This window comes from Dreissena polymorpha, chromosome 2 (assembly GCF_020536995.1).
Source record: "Dreissena polymorpha isolate Duluth1 chromosome 2, UMN_Dpol_1.0, whole genome shotgun sequence".
In the NCBI taxonomy this organism is placed as follows: domain Eukaryota; kingdom Metazoa; phylum Mollusca; class Bivalvia; order Myida; family Dreissenidae; genus Dreissena; species Dreissena polymorpha.
In genome coordinates, this window is record NC_068356.1 from 22627741 (window position 1) to 22643741 (window position 16001).

A 16001-nucleotide genomic window follows, 5' to 3' on the forward strand; every position below is an offset into this window, starting at 1 on the left:
AAATCGAATAACAACAAGTTTAGTTGCGTTATTGAAGATTTTCCGGCAGCCATATGCAGACACAAATAATTATAGCGCGATATTTGATTGGCTGGGTGATTTTGTTCCCAATTATATTAAATACCAGGGTAAGTGTCTCAATATGCATGGAACCAGTAACAAAATGTAAACAAAACACAGCTGATTAATTTCGTTCTTTAAATTGTACAACTCGTGGTTTGTTTACTATTTGTGGGCGTGTGAATTTTTAAACCAGGCTACAATTCATTAATTAGTTAGTTATATCAAAATACTGGGAACCATGACTTGATTTCATCGGACCAATCACATGTTGTTTTACAAACGGTAATGAACATTTATGCGAAGCATTCCGAAGTGTTATGGCTGAGAAGAATTCACCATCATCGTTAATGTAAAACTAGTTTTTACCCTTATTTGTGCAATCAATAGTTATTTAAATTACTGTTTTGCTATTTATCAATACAATGATTGGTTATTTTACGAGTGGTTATTAATTACATACTTTATATGCCACCAAAAACAGGAATTTGTTCAAAAACTCATCATCACGGTGTGCATACTTTTGTCTGAGTAAGAATATGTGTAATTTTTTTAGGAAACTTTCTTTGTTTTATGTATGTGCATCGAGTACATACATGTTAAGGTTATGTATTTTATCAGATAAATGTGTTGTCTATCGATATTCAGTGTCATATTTGCGTTGATTGCATTCGATTGCGAAATATGGGCTATTATTAAGACAAGGATGTTAATTAATTTGTTTGACAGTTGTATCCCTTGTATATATGTATAGTATATATACAGTTATTTTTTTAATGTCCCTGTGTTCTGTACTACACATATATTTGGGTGTATATTTCTTTGAATTCTTAAGATATTAAAGTACCCAATCTCCCATGAAAATTATAACCATGTAGATAATACACATTTATAGTGGAGAATTATTAAGGACATTCATCTGTGACATTTTCAAATAAATTTCTGACTTGAAGTAATTTCCTTGTTTTGCATTGGTAAATAAGGTAATTGAGCATAGTGTTTACCTTGCTATTTTACTCTAGATCATATGTTTTGTATACTTTTTGAACAGAAATGCTCCTGTGCGTGACCGTGGGGCAGAGCGGATGGATAGAGGTGGAGCTACAGGCCGCAATGATCGCAGCATGGACCGTGGGCAGGACCGTGGAGGGCCGGTGAGGGATGACCGGAGGGACAGTGGCTCCAACTTCCGGGACGGAGCCCGCGATGTCAGGGACAGACCCATGGACACATCTCATGGGAGACAGCACGGCGGCAGAGACACCAGAGCTGACTTCAGGGACAATAACATGGGCAGAGACCATAGAGGTATTGAACTTGAAATCATCAGTTTACATTTTAAGGGTTTATCTGTCTTAAAGATGTTGAATGAGAAGTCCCTTTGTTTTTTCTGAGGCAACACGGCATTGCGTTGCTTAACTTATCTACCAGTTTGTGCATTTATGTGTCTACTATGCATAACTTAAATGTTTACACTTGCTTTATGTTACATATCAAATTATTTGATTAAAAGTTTGTTTTTTCTGAGGCAACACGGCATTGCGTTGCTTAACTTATCTACCAGTTTGTGCATTTATGTGTCTACTATGCATAACTTAAATGTTTACACTTGCTTTATGTTACATATCAAATTATTTGATTAAAAGTTTGTCAATATCAGTATGGTGTTCTGTGTGGGAAAAAAATAACTAGATTTTCTTTTCTTCTGCTGTTAACATTTCTCAATCTTTTATTAATTTTGCATTTAAGAGAACTTGTTGTTGTTTTAATTATAAAGCAACATGGAACTTGGGGTTTGCAGCCTATTTATTAAAATGTTATTTTTGCATTATAACGACGTTCATTGTGTTAAATGCACATCATAATTTTTGTAGTGTTAACTTATTTTCATTTGCACTCACCAGGTTCCATGAACACATCAGTAAGTAATCTTGCATTGTATGCCACTGACAGTACATATCTATATCATATAGGAGGCGAAATAGTGGGCAGGTGTTCTTGCATGAAATTTTGTTGGGTTGTATTGGTAAAGAATTGCTTTGCTATAAAATTCTGCTTTCAACTACTGTGCTTAAACATGTTTTGGTATTTTGTTAAGTCCTTAGTTGTGGTGTTACTCCTTTAAAGGGGACTTTTCACAGATTTTGGCATAAGGTTTTCATTAAATGTTTTATATTGATAAATGTTAACATTGGATCTAAAAAGCTCCATTCGCAAACAACAACAAAAAATCAAAAAAGAAAAAAAATGTTATCCTCAACTGGGCTTGAACCACTGACCCCTGGAGTCTTGGAGTAAAAGTCTACTGCTTAGACCACCATGCGGCTAACCGTGCTCACACAATGAGGGATGTATTTTATACTTTATATAAGCAATCTTTGTAGTTTCACAAAATATAAAGGCAAAAAACAGAACTCTCCAAATTATTTAATCGTTTCGCGTTGCAATGCTTTATCATTTTCAGGTTTTTAAATCGTCAAAAGATGCATATAGTGGATATTTTAGATCATGGTTAATGTTCAGTATTACTGTTTCCTCACAAATATAACTAAAACGAAAATTTGCGAATCTGAAACAATTTTTACAAATTTTGTCAATTTACCAAAACGTGAAAAGGTCCCTTTAAGAAGTTATAGCTGCTTTATCATTTTTATTCAACCAACATGCATGTTGTTTTTTTGGTTGGTGCTTTAACACATTTGCCAGTCTCTTAAACATTCAATTAAACTGATCATCATATTATCATTTATAACGTCAGTATGACCAATATCAGTTTATTGTTCCAATTGTACACATTAAGATATCGGTTATGATTTTTGGAAATAGGGATGAAAAAGTCTGTAGATAAAAAGTCAGTGTTCCTTATAGCAGTAGCCAAAATTTTAACGCTAGATGTGGTATTGCTATACGGAACCCTGATTTTTTATGTGTTAACTTTGTTTTACGAAATATTTGTTGATTATGAGTGTTTATAGGGCTTTAAAAGTGATAAAGCCCCATTAGAGTTGTAGTCAGTGGGGAAGATTTGGGAATTAATAATTATAATGTCGCCTTCAAAGCTCATTGGTAAAAACAATTCTTTGAAGTTGACAAGTAAACACTTATGAAAATCACTATTTGACTGCTGATGTATATGCTGTTCCTATTTCAGATGGTCGTGGCACGCAGGGTGGGGGTGTATCGCAGGGGGCAAGGACTGACTCTTGGCAGGGGCAGGGTAGAAGCAGCAGCCAGGGGGTTCAAGACAGGGGACGGGACTCTATTGGAAAGGGTTTCTCAAGGAACCAGACTGGAACAGTACTAAAAAGTATGTCAAAACGCATTGGCTGTATGAGAACATCTTAAAAGCTGTTTTCTTCAACTGGTTAGAAAGAGATTTTTGTTAGACCTTAACAAAGAGGAATGTGTACTAGATTCACCATTGACAGACATAATCTTGTCCAGCGATTTACTTGTATGATTTTCAATATACAACATTTAAACAAGTATGCATTGTTCCTTATAAGGTGAACTTGTGCATGTACAGTTCAGTATTACTTTTTAATGTCATGCATCTATTTATAATACGCCCTTAAAAAAATGGACGCATTATGGGAACACCTGTAAATATATTTAAGTGCGTAACTATGTCCTGCATGGATGGCATTTCAGAAAAAGAATAACCAACAATGAACTCTAATAATTATTTCCAGGCAGTGGCCCTGTTGGAGGGTCCAACTCTGCAGGTGGTTGGGGGTCAGGCACACAGCGGTCAGACCCTGCGCCCCTGGCAAGGCAGCCAGACAGGTGGGCAGGCAGCTCCATCGTGCAGCAGGATCCTCGTCCCATCGCTTACCAGGCCGTCAACGCACCCCCAATCATAGGCACCGTCCCTACTGGGATGTACGTAACCACCTCCATGGCCCCAGGGGCTGCCCTCATGATGGCCCCGACTCTACAGACTCGCACACAGGACCAGAGATTTGATGCCTACAAAGCCATGGGAGCTGGTCTTAGGCGCTACTGAATATGGGACTAGTTGTACATCTTAGAAACTCAAATAGATGGTGTTTAGTGAGATTCACCTACTATCATGTGATGGTGTATTAAATCAGTCTTCAATCATGTGAAGTTGGTGTATTAAATCATGTCAACATTTATTTTGAAACTGTTTATATATTACTTTCAAGATAATCATGCGCTTTTTATTCTCATATGTGAATATGATGCTCTTTGTTGTATGAATAAAATAAAGTCAACGTTTTGTGTCATCTTTATTTTAAGGCTATTGATTTGTATGCTGGTAATTCAGTCATTTCAGACTTTCAGAAAGCTTTGTCTAGTGTAATGTGTCACAATGATGGTCTGTCCGTTAAAATTTTGTAGTGACCGTCAAACATTCATTGATATGTGGCCCCAAACTACAAATTTCCGGTTATTGACTGATGATCATTCGAGTTCTATCTCAATTACTGTCTGGTATTGCAGGTCAAATCAAGTAACTTAAAAGTACGACAAAGGGGTTGTTAAATTAATCTGTGCTTACACATTCTGGATATAATCAATACACTAATCAGTAATATGCTATTCATCTTCTCGCCCATTTTATCACGAGAAGATTGCTAGCAATTACCGGTAATCCTCACAAACGACCAGACGCGTCATGCCAAAATGGGTGTTGTGGCGTTTACACCAACCAGTGAGGCGGGTCAGAGGCGATGCTGTTTGCTATAAAATCGCTCGAGGGTGTTATGGTCTCGCTATGTATCTTCTGACCAGACGGAGATGCGTAGGCTCGGGCAATAAATATCATGGATGCATATAGCATAAGACCTCTTCGCATGACGAGGGTCATTAAAAATATAATTGCGATTTGTAAATGGCACATGTTAGCATTGTGATTTTCTATACAATATTTAATTCAAAATAGCAAACTGGTAAATAAGGGTAGCCCATCCAGGCGTTCAGGAACCATTTCCAGATCATGCTGACGGAGTATGGCAAACTTGTGTTTAGATAATTTAACGACTTTCCTCTTATCGTGACACTATTTCGGTGTTTTTTTTCTCATCTTGAAAGCAAAAATGTGTTTATCGATAGTCAATTATGTCTTCCCCGGACGATTTAGTTACCGAGTACTGACCCTGAAATTCTGTGAGCTGGATTTTAACGCGTTATTGAAACTGGGCCATTGTTTGTGTCGTTTGAACATGCATTGTAGTCTGGAATCCCTTACACTGAACAGTGCTACATCCTTTTCAATGTGCACAGACAGTATAGTAGCAAAAGTTTAGAGGTTTTATCTCGAACCAGCCAATGAAATATTCGAATATATTCATGCGCGTCTGCTGGCGTTATGAAAAGGTCATTTAATGTGAAAAGCAGGGTGAAACAGCTACACCGGAAAAGAACATATTAAGTGTTCTACACCCATGTTAAGGTCAGAATTATTGACATTGTGTGAACTGCTTGGGTAACAACTACTAACAAGTAATGATATGTTTGAACTGCTTGGGTAACAAGTAATGATTAAACAACAAAGTACGGGTCAACAGGGCTGTCTTTATGTTAACCTTATTTGTGAGTGAAAAGTATTGCTCGCAGATGTTTTTTTTCCATCAATTATCTTCTCGTATATTTTGCATTTGTATATGGTTACCTCTATAAAATAAAAACAAATGATAAACAGTACACACACACACATCTCCCTGTGCGTTAAGACACATTCTTTAAAATTTTAATTGCTTATGTTAATTTCAAACTTGCGATTAATTTTGAAAAATAAGTTGCGTGTAAGGTTATGCAATAGCAAACAGCTTCATTGCCTTCAGCGCGTTTATTTAAATGGAGATGGAGCTTATGCCGGCGAGGTGGAGCTAAGAATAGGAGTTTGTGCTAATGCACTTGTATATCTATTTTAAAGTGACATAATTTATTTAATGGTTTCCAATATTTTTACAGGACTTGCATTTATTTTTGTAAGTTGACTACTTCGGCACATTTGAGTCGCGTGCGTTTTTAATTAGAAACAAGAAATGTGTTTGTCGGAAACATTTTGTGTGACCTTTGACATTGAAGGATGACCTTGACATTTCACCACTCAAAATGTGCAGCTCCATGAGATACACATGCATGCCATATATGAAGTTGCTATATCGAATATTGCAAAAGTGTACATTAAATGAGCGATTTTTACCCATATATTTGACCTTGAAGGGTGACCTTGACCTGTCACCACTCAAAATGTGCAGCTCCATGAGATACACACGCATGCCAAATCTCTTCAATATTGCACAAGTTATGGCAAATGTTAAAGTTTGCCCAAACAAACCAACCAACAAACCAACACACAGGTTAATAACAATATGTCCCCCACTATAGTGATGGGGGACATAAAAAGAAGTTTACAAATATTAATTGATGGACTTAAACGTTCGTCTTTTTAAGATAATATTGTTTAACATGTTTTATACAACAAGAGGGCCAAGATGGCCCTAGTTCGCTCACCTGAGAGAAGTCGGTTCATTCAATCTTTACCAAACGTCAAGCTTAACCTAGATATTGTCTAGACAAACATGTGTTAAAGCACCAACCAAAAAAACAACATGCATGTTGGTTGAATAAAAATGATAAAGCAGCTATAACTTCTTAAAGGCACCTTTTCACGTTTTGGTAAATTGACAAAATTTAAAAAAATTGTTTCAGATTCGCAAATTTTCGTTTTAGTTATATTTGTGAGGAAACAGTAATACTGAACATTTACCATGCTCTAAAATATCCACTATATGCATCTTTTGACGATTAAAAAACCTGAAAATGATAAAGCATTTTCAATGACTTGACCTAGATATTGTCCAGACAAACATCCTGGTCAAGTTTCATTATTATTGAACAAAAACTCTGGCATATGGAGTGTCTTTTTGTAAGATTTGACCTGGTGACCTATATTTTGAGTTGACCCCCCTTACCAAACATCAAACTTTGCTTACAAAAATAAATATGACCAAGATTCATAAAATCTGAAACAAAATTGTGACCTCTAGAGTGTTTACAGGGATTTTGTATAATATAATGAAAATTTGGACAATCTAAGGGCATTAATTATGGCATTAATTATGTGATATATATAAAACCAATCTTTTCAAGTTTCATGATGATTGGGCAAAAAAATGTGACTTCTAGAAAGTTCACAAGCTTTTTTACTATGTATAAATATAAGAAACTGCCCACCCCCCGGCAGCCATGTTATTCAACTGACCGGAACCATTTTTCAACTCAACTATCGTATCAAGGAAACAAATGTTCTGACAAAATTTCATGAAAATTGGGCCAAAAATGTGACTTCTAGCGTGTTCACATGTTTTCACTATATACATATAGAGAAAAATGCCCCGCCCACTGGCGGCCATGTTTTTTTCACCGATCTGGACCATTTTCGAACTCGTCCGAGAAATCAATAAAACCAATGTTTTGACCAACTTTCATGATGATTGGGCAAACATTGTGACTTCTAGAGTGTTTACAAGGTTTCTCTATAGCCAAATAAGGAAAACTGCCCCGCCCACTGGCGGCCATGTTTTTCAACGGACCGGAACCACTTTTTAACTCAACCAACATATCATTAAGACAAACATTTTGACAAAGTTACATGAAGATTGGGCATAAAATGTGACTGTTACAGTGTTTACAAGTTTTTTCTTTTTTTTGACCTAGTGACCTAGTTTTTGACCCGGCACGACCCAGTTTCGAACTCGACCGAGATTTCATTGGGACGAAGCTTCTGACCAAGTTTCATGAAGATCAGACAATAAATGTGGCCTCTAGAGTGTTTACGAACAAATGTTGACGGACGGACGGACGGACAGACGACGGAGAAAGACCGGTCACAAAAGCTCACCTGAGCAATCAGGTGAGCTAAAAAGGTTAACGATCTATCTTCATTTTTTGGAGTTGATAGTGGGAAAAAAATTTAGCCTTATTAAGAGTTGTTTACCTTGGCCTTGACACAAATCATCGTTTCAAGAAGTGTACTCATATATTTAATTTGTGAATTATAATACTGCATACTAAAATTGCTATTAATAAACTATTTTGATAATGTTGAGAATTTATTATTACAAATTTTAGGTATATATCGTACACTATGTTTTATTCATGTTGACTTCCTGAGTTGATAACTTCTATATCTTAAAAAAACCCATCTATTATAGAATGTTATATATTATGTGCAGCATCTAATATATGTTGTACGCAATCGTTTTATGTCGCAAGCGATTGAATATGGTGGAAAAGCTCATCGAAATGATTTTTTAAACTCCATGACAAAACTTATTGAGATTCTCACGCTTTAAATGGATTAAGGATGTATGTTTCTGTACAATTTTTATGAATTAATCATCGCTGAATCGCGCTACATTGCCAGATTTTAAAAATAATGCGATATCTCCTGACCACCTCGGAAGTTGAATTCCTCATTTATTATTGCATCTCAAAAAAGATGGCGCCCGTGAAGTACCAATTTAAAGTGATATTATGGGCATTTTTCACTGTTGAATTGAGCTGAAAAGAATTAACACGTCAAAAGAGTCAGTTAAAATGTGGTAACTAACCAAGTATCTGCAACTCATCTTGCTACAAGTTGTTTATAAAAAAATATTTTATTCGATATTTTACATGACTCACCCAGTCCTCTAAGCCGAAATGATCCGCAAAACAAAGTAGTGTCTTTGTGTCGTATGAACGAATCTGCACTAAAACTAAATTTAGATTCACATCGTACATCCACAGGTGGTTAGCGTATGGCTATGATATTAATTAGTGAAAACTTCATTTTGAATGATAAAAAATAATACTATAACGAACATTCAACTTTTTCTGAAAAAAAATCACTATCAAATATATAATTATATAACAAGGTATCCAACTCAAAATCACCCGAAAACGGGGTGCATCGCTTTGAACAACCAAAACTTCATCACTATCACATACATTTGATAGTGAAATATTTTTTTCAGAAAAGTTGATTTTTCGTTATAATATGATTTTTTATCATTCAAGGTGATGTTTTCTCTAATTTATTTCATAGCCACACGCTAACCACCTGTGCGTACATCGAATCATTTCTGTCGTCAGTTGTCAATACGAAAGTACGGTTGATATTTAAATGCATTATTTTTCTCTTGCCGGGATATTGTTTTAGGATGTTGATGCTGCATCAATACATATACGTGTATATGAAGTGAAAACACCAAAAATAAACAACGGTTGCGATAGACACAAACTGTTAATGCCCATATCAATAAGTTGTGTGGTTGCGTCCATTGCATGAAGCCATTATATGTGCAGCAATCTATTGCACTAGCTATTCCTATAAAGTTATGACAGACAGACAGACATTTTATTCAAGACTTGTACATAGTACATCGTCTTAACACATTTATTTACAAATAATATGTCAACATGCAAAGACCTTTTCATTTCCGCATTTCAGAGAAAAATAATAATAACAACAACAAATCAACAGGAAGGAAAACGGTGTGAAGTAAACATAAATGACAATGCCATCTCTGTAGTGGAGATGAGCTAGTAATGAATATACATTTGAATTTGCAAAATATATTTATACAGACGCGGTTAACAATTTTAATAAATACAACTACTATTTGCTCTATGCGTATTTAATCACAGTTAACAATTTTAATGTAAATACAATTACATTTGTTGCAATCGATAAATTCAAACAGTTGTCCCATGTGTATTCATACATAAATAGATCAACAAACATTAATTCGAATTGGATATATCGCGAGTTTTTAAAATTTCAGACCACATTCTTTTCTTTTATAAAAGTGATTCTTTTATAAAAAGTGATAGCTTAATAAGTTCTGCTCTGTTACTTAATTAAAGTAATTCTAAATATGTATATACTGATGCCCTTATATAGTATTTACGTTTGATATATATTTTTCTTATTATTTCATATCTTGGGCACACACATACAAAGTTATATTCATCTTCTATATCGTTTGTGCTACAAATTAAACAGTTTCGTTCCTGTCGCGGTGTATTATTTCTTGTATATCTACCTGTCTGAATACGTAATGGATGTGCCGACATGCGCAGTCTACAAAAATAAAATTTTAGACTTTTGGGAAGAGCTTCAAGATATATTTCATACTCCAGCGTTTGTTTGAATTGCATATAGATTTCTAAAACAGAGCTCTTTTCTAGGATACCAAACCATTCTTGTTCGAAGGTGTCAATTACACGTTGTTTAAAACTGTTTACGAATTCTTAAGGGTTAATGTTGTGAATGTTATTAAACACATTAGCAAAACCATGGTTTTCCAACATCAGCTTAATATTATATACCCAGTTACGGTTACCCTTCGAACAGTTATCAAGTGATTGTTCGTAAAACTTTTTTAAAATAATATCTGTAGCTAAAAGCTTAAACCAATAATTTAACATACGGATGTACCTATTTACATATAGTGGGTATCTACCCAATTCACCATAAACTGTGGCATTACATGTATTAGGTATAACATTTAGTATTCTTTTACAAAATTTTAATTGTACTCTTTCGATTTCTTCCGATTTTGAATATCCCCATGTTTCTGCTGCATAATTTTACGTAGATCCAACAAAGGCATCGAATAATTGGAAATAAATTCTAGGTTTTAAATCAAATGTATTACACTTACTTAATAAAAACATTAATGGCTTTAAGTGCCTTACCTACTAAGTGCTATTGATTTAAGTTAAAATTACCGGTATAGTTAAACACAGTACCTAGGTAATTAAAAGCATTAACTACTTCAATTTGGTGCCCATTATAATTCCATTTTTCAGATTCTAAAAGACCTCCACGTTTTCGGAAAATCATAATTTTCGATTTTCAATGTTAACCTTTAAACCCCATGAGTCACAATATTGAAAGAGCTTATTTAAAAGATATTGAACTTCACTAGGTGTTTTACCAATAATCGCCTTATCATCGGCAAAAAGCAAAAGTATTAAAACAATGTCAATAATAGGCGTACCAGATTGAACATCTTGTTGAAGGAAATTTTTTTTTAAATCTTCAACAAATAGGGAAAACAATAATGGGGACATTACCTCCCCTTGACGTAAACCAACGGCATAATTAAAGTAATCAGAGTAGTTAGAGCATGATTTAACACATGATTTTACATTACAATACATATCCTTAACAAGTCTTAAAATTGTGTCCTGTATTCAAGACTTATACAATTTTAGCCACATACCATTTCTATAAATTGAATAAAAACATTTCATCATATCAACAAAAATAACGTAAAGCCTTTTTTTTTCAAACAAATAATCCTGAACAAGTGACAAGAGAATAAATATAGCGTCATCTGTAGAGCGCCCCTTGCGGAATCCAAATTGGGCGTCGAAAATTATATTATTTTGTTCACATTCATGTTTGATACGTTTATTTAAAACTGTAGTAAATATTTTAGATAAACAACTAACAAGAGTTATGCCCCTGTAATTATTAACGTCAGCAGTTGAACCTTTCTTATGTAATGGGATAATCATTCCCTTTGTCCACTTCTCGGGGGAAAAATCTCACATAGATGACCTGATAGAATATCAATAGTTTCAATCAAGTACTCGTTTAGCAAGTCATCACATCCATAAGCTTTGTTACGTTTCAGCGATTTGACAGCAGTAATAATTTCTTCTGTGGTAATCGGATGATCAAGTTCAGGGTAAACAGTATTCGGTATATTAAAATAATTGTTAAAATTGATTTACAATATCGAATAAATGTCCCCCTAAATTCATGAAATAAATCTCGAAAATCATTTAAAGGCTCTATATAGGTGAAGATCCGTAATTATTTACCGATTTTTAAATATTTTTTCCGTATTTTATATATAAAGGTTATCAAAAAACAACATGTATATGTTATTAGACATTACCATAAAAATATGAGCAATACAACTTGTTTTGAGCTCAAAATACAGTGTCCTCCAAGTCAATCGTGTTTACAAATCAGTTTATTTACATCGCTGTTTACTCGGTAAAGTGAAAGTGACTCGGGTCACCAAAAATATATCGTTGATTTTCAATGTTTTCCGGTTTTACTCACAAAGTATGTCTCTTCTAATAATGGTCAAAACGTTTGTAGTGATCTCATTAGTTACTTTTTGCTGGTAAAAAGTTGTTTTAAATAGAATTAAAAGTGAATGTTCTTTTGGCTATTTTAGCATACTTCACCGCTTTGGGGCTACACATCACGTTAGTTGCAAAGTTGTAAACATTTCTTCCAATTATGAAACGGGTATATCTTCAATACTTCTTGACAACGTTGCACCTCAGCTGTGTTATTAGCATTTTTTATGCAAGGGTAACTGAAATCCGGTAAAAATTAGGCAAGTTTATATGCATAATAATTGGATTTGTCACCTTCATAGGGCCTTTAACGTTATATTTCCAGTGTTTTTACTTGAAAATGATATGAAGTGTTTCCAAAAATCCTTTGGCTTACTGTTTTTCATACGTTCAAGTTCACGCATTTGCTCCTTAAAGTTAGCATTCTTTTTCTTCCTTATTATCTGTTTGTAATGTGATTTACATTCACATAAATTAATTCTATTCAGTTCCGATTTTTCGTTATTAAAACTATTTAAGGCGTTTATGTAAATATATCTAGAAATTTTGCATTCAGTATCAAAGCGCTTACACTCATAAAAATACGTACTTCCTTTATAAAAACATTTTTTGGAAAATAATGGGTTTGCAATCTCTTGTAAAATATTTGCAGTCACTTAGAATACTGTCGATAGATAATCTATCAGAACAATTTGTGTTATTAACAATCGCATTACAGTTTGAAAGATTTGCAATAACACCTGATCGAAATTGATCTCTTAACTGTCCATTCCATTTAAATTGTGTTTCTGTAAAAGACGAATCTACTGAAATAACATTGTTACATTGTAAAGAAACGGTGCATGATCACTCCATTCAGTAAAACTACCAAGAGTGAAATTGTTAATTTGCGCAAACTTGCAATCACAAGTAAGCAAATAATCTATCACAGAACAACCCTTATGTGAAAGAAATGTATAATTGTTCGAATTGCCTAGTCGACCGGTCGCTATACATAAATCCATAAGTTTAATCCCGTGGTTATTGTGTCGGACATCAATTGAGGCCCTACTTGAGGTGTTATCAGGTGTGTAATCAATATCATCCTTACACAAAATTAATTTTATCATGTATAATACAATCCTTTTGACGAACCCTACTATTAAAGCGAGATTATACGATTTTTATGTGTTGATTTGTAATATATTAATACAAATATGTTATAATAACACCAAATATGCAAAAATAATGATACATTTAAGACGAATTTCATAAAATGCAGCAAAAACTAATTAGCGCCCCGAGCCGATTGTGACGAAGATAATTCGTACATGTTTTCCTACAATAACCGATGCATTCGTCTTTTTAGTAAGTGTTCGTGTGTCGTATGAATCGATATCGCTGCAGGAATTTCAAATGAATCGTTAAACTAAATTTAGATTCACATCCTACATGCATGATATACATGCTGGCGAATTCGGCTGTTCAGCCTTTTTCGATTTCAGAGTACTATACACATTAATATCATTCTCTAATGCATTAAAAAGGTCGACGTTAAAAATATTATAAATTGGCGAATCTTCACCCCAAATATATGCACCACATAAATAAATGTTTTGTTCAGTATGAAAGAACACCCCAAATATATGCACCACATAGATAAATGTTTTGTTCAGTATAAAAGAAATCTCATATGGATGACAATATACATGAACATGCAATCGTTCCTTTACTGTTATCACATATTCAATGATCGAGGTCCTATTCATACTACATGAATTACTTGGTGCATAAGATCATCATCAGATATAATAACAATCACTCAAAACAGGATGCATTTCTTTTCTTTTATTAATAGTATGTAGAAGTACGAGTATAATTTAAACAATAAGACATTACTACTTACCATCATGTTTTTGTACATTATACCATAATACCAATCTTCAACCACACAATAGTTTTTATTTTAAGAAACGTTTACATTTGCCAAAATTCAGAGAACACCTCATTGTCTCAAGAACGACACACATGGCCAGTAGAACGGTATTCCTAGCATCTTTCGTCCGTGGCACAGGTGGTGAGGGGGTGGCTATGTGGTCCGTGGTAGTTCCAACCTGCTGCAAACTTCTTAACTGCATGCAGGCCACACATTGGCCGACCCCAAATATGAATTTTGTAATTTACAAGTGGAATACAGCATCTATGTAACAAAAATGACAGTCTTTTGTTGGCCCATTAGGGAAATTTGTGACATTTTCATTTAGGGGCAAATCTCACACAATTTGTTGAATTTAGACAGTTTTCAGAGGACATAGCACACAAGTAAAACACTTATGCAACGGAGATTGTTCACACAATGTAAAACCTGTAGTGTTAGGGAAGCAAGCACAACCAGAGCTGTCAAGACAGTGGGCTCAGCTAGTCTTTTGTTTTGATATTATAATGTGCATTTTATGCCTTATTTGATATAATGGTCAAGACTACCAACATAATAATTTTAGCACAATACCTCTTCCGACTTAAGTTAAGAGAACTTTTTGTAACTTCCTTGATCCAACTGGTCTCAAATTCTTATTAGATCAGCATGTAACATATCTAAAAGCAAACAAGGGCTGTTTGTAAAACATGCATGCCCCCCTATATGGGCTATAAAATGTAGTAGCAGCCATTGTGTGAATACGTTTTTTGTCACAATGAATGGTGGTGGTGGTGATAGCAGCAGCAGAAGAAATAATAATAGCAGTAGTAGTAGTAGTAGTAGTAGTAGTAGTAGTAGTAGTAGTAGTAGCAGAAGTAGTAGTAGTAGTAGTGGTAGTAGTAGTAGTAGTAGTAGTAGTAGTAGTAGTAGTAGTAGTAGTCGTAGTAGTAGCAGCAGCAGCAGCAGCAGCAGTAGTAGTAGTATGCATTACAAAAATGCAGTTAACCTTACATTTGGTAAAATTTAAATATATTACAAGGGAGGCAAATGCTGTAACAATAAATTTAAACTTATTGCATTTGTTTCCCTGTATATAGGTAGATATAATAGTGTATTACCTCCCCTGTTCTGCTTATATTTATGTAAATCAACAAAATTTAACATTAACACAATATTTAATATACAAAATATACAAAAAAAATCTCATATTCTGATAATATTTTTACTAATCCACTGTATTTTACTAAAAGGATGATGTTTCATTGGACTGATAATTATAGATTTAGGATTACAGACCAGTTGCTTCAGTAATATTGTTCAGAGTGTGCCCTGTTGGCTGCGTATGCATTCTTGAGTTATCATTCAAAAACCATTTTACTATTTCGAGTCACCGTGACCTTGACCTAGTGACCTCAAAATCAATAGGGGTCATCTGCGAATCATGATCAATGTACCTATGAAGTTTCATGATCCTAGTCCCAAGCGTTCTTGAGTAATCGTATGACAACCACCTGGTGGACGGACGGACCGACATGAGCAAAGCAATATACCCCCTCTTCTTCAAAGGGGGGCATAAATATCTATGTAACCCAAGGTTATTAACTGTTTAGCACTACCTTGACCCAAAATACAAACCCATGCTTCGAGATTAGATTTGTTGAATACCTAATATAAACCAGAGTTTTTCCAAGAGAAAAAAGGTTCACATTAAATTGCATGTCAAGAGTTATGGGGCAATGTATAATGATCTAAAGAACATCATTAGTTTTAATACCTGTAGTAGTTACTGGGAAATGTACTTACTGCATGCAAACTATCCTGAATTTCAATGTGCATGCAAACCTTAACCAGAATTTATGTACAAAACGGGGAAGAATCTCACTAAAATGCTGGCGTTGTTACAAGATCTTGGTCAGTG

The 16001-nt window shown here is 34.5% G+C and overlaps 2 protein-coding genes across 6 annotated transcripts in view; both read left to right on the plus strand.

The window, feature by feature from the left end:
- LOC127866209 (scaffold attachment factor B2-like) overlaps positions 1-4303 on the plus strand; it is a 31673-nt gene extending 27370 nt beyond the window's left edge. For 4 of the 5 annotated variants that reach the window (XM_052406632.1, XM_052406633.1, XM_052406635.1 and 1 more), the window contains exons 19-21: positions 1112-1368; positions 3212-3367; positions 3753-4303. In XM_052406632.1, coding sequence (XP_052262592.1) covers positions 1112-1368; positions 3212-3367; positions 3753-4066 — 727 coding nt within the window. In that variant the 3' untranslated portion in view covers positions 4067-4303. Of the gene's footprint in view, positions 1-1111; positions 1369-1964; positions 1982-3211; positions 3368-3752 lie in introns of all 5 variants that reach the window. The other variant, XM_052406636.1, reaches the window with a different exon arrangement.
- LOC127866212 (forkhead box protein K2-like) overlaps positions 1-16001 on the plus strand; it is a 141944-nt gene that overhangs the window by 101249 nt on the left and 24694 nt on the right. The window lies entirely within an intron of this gene.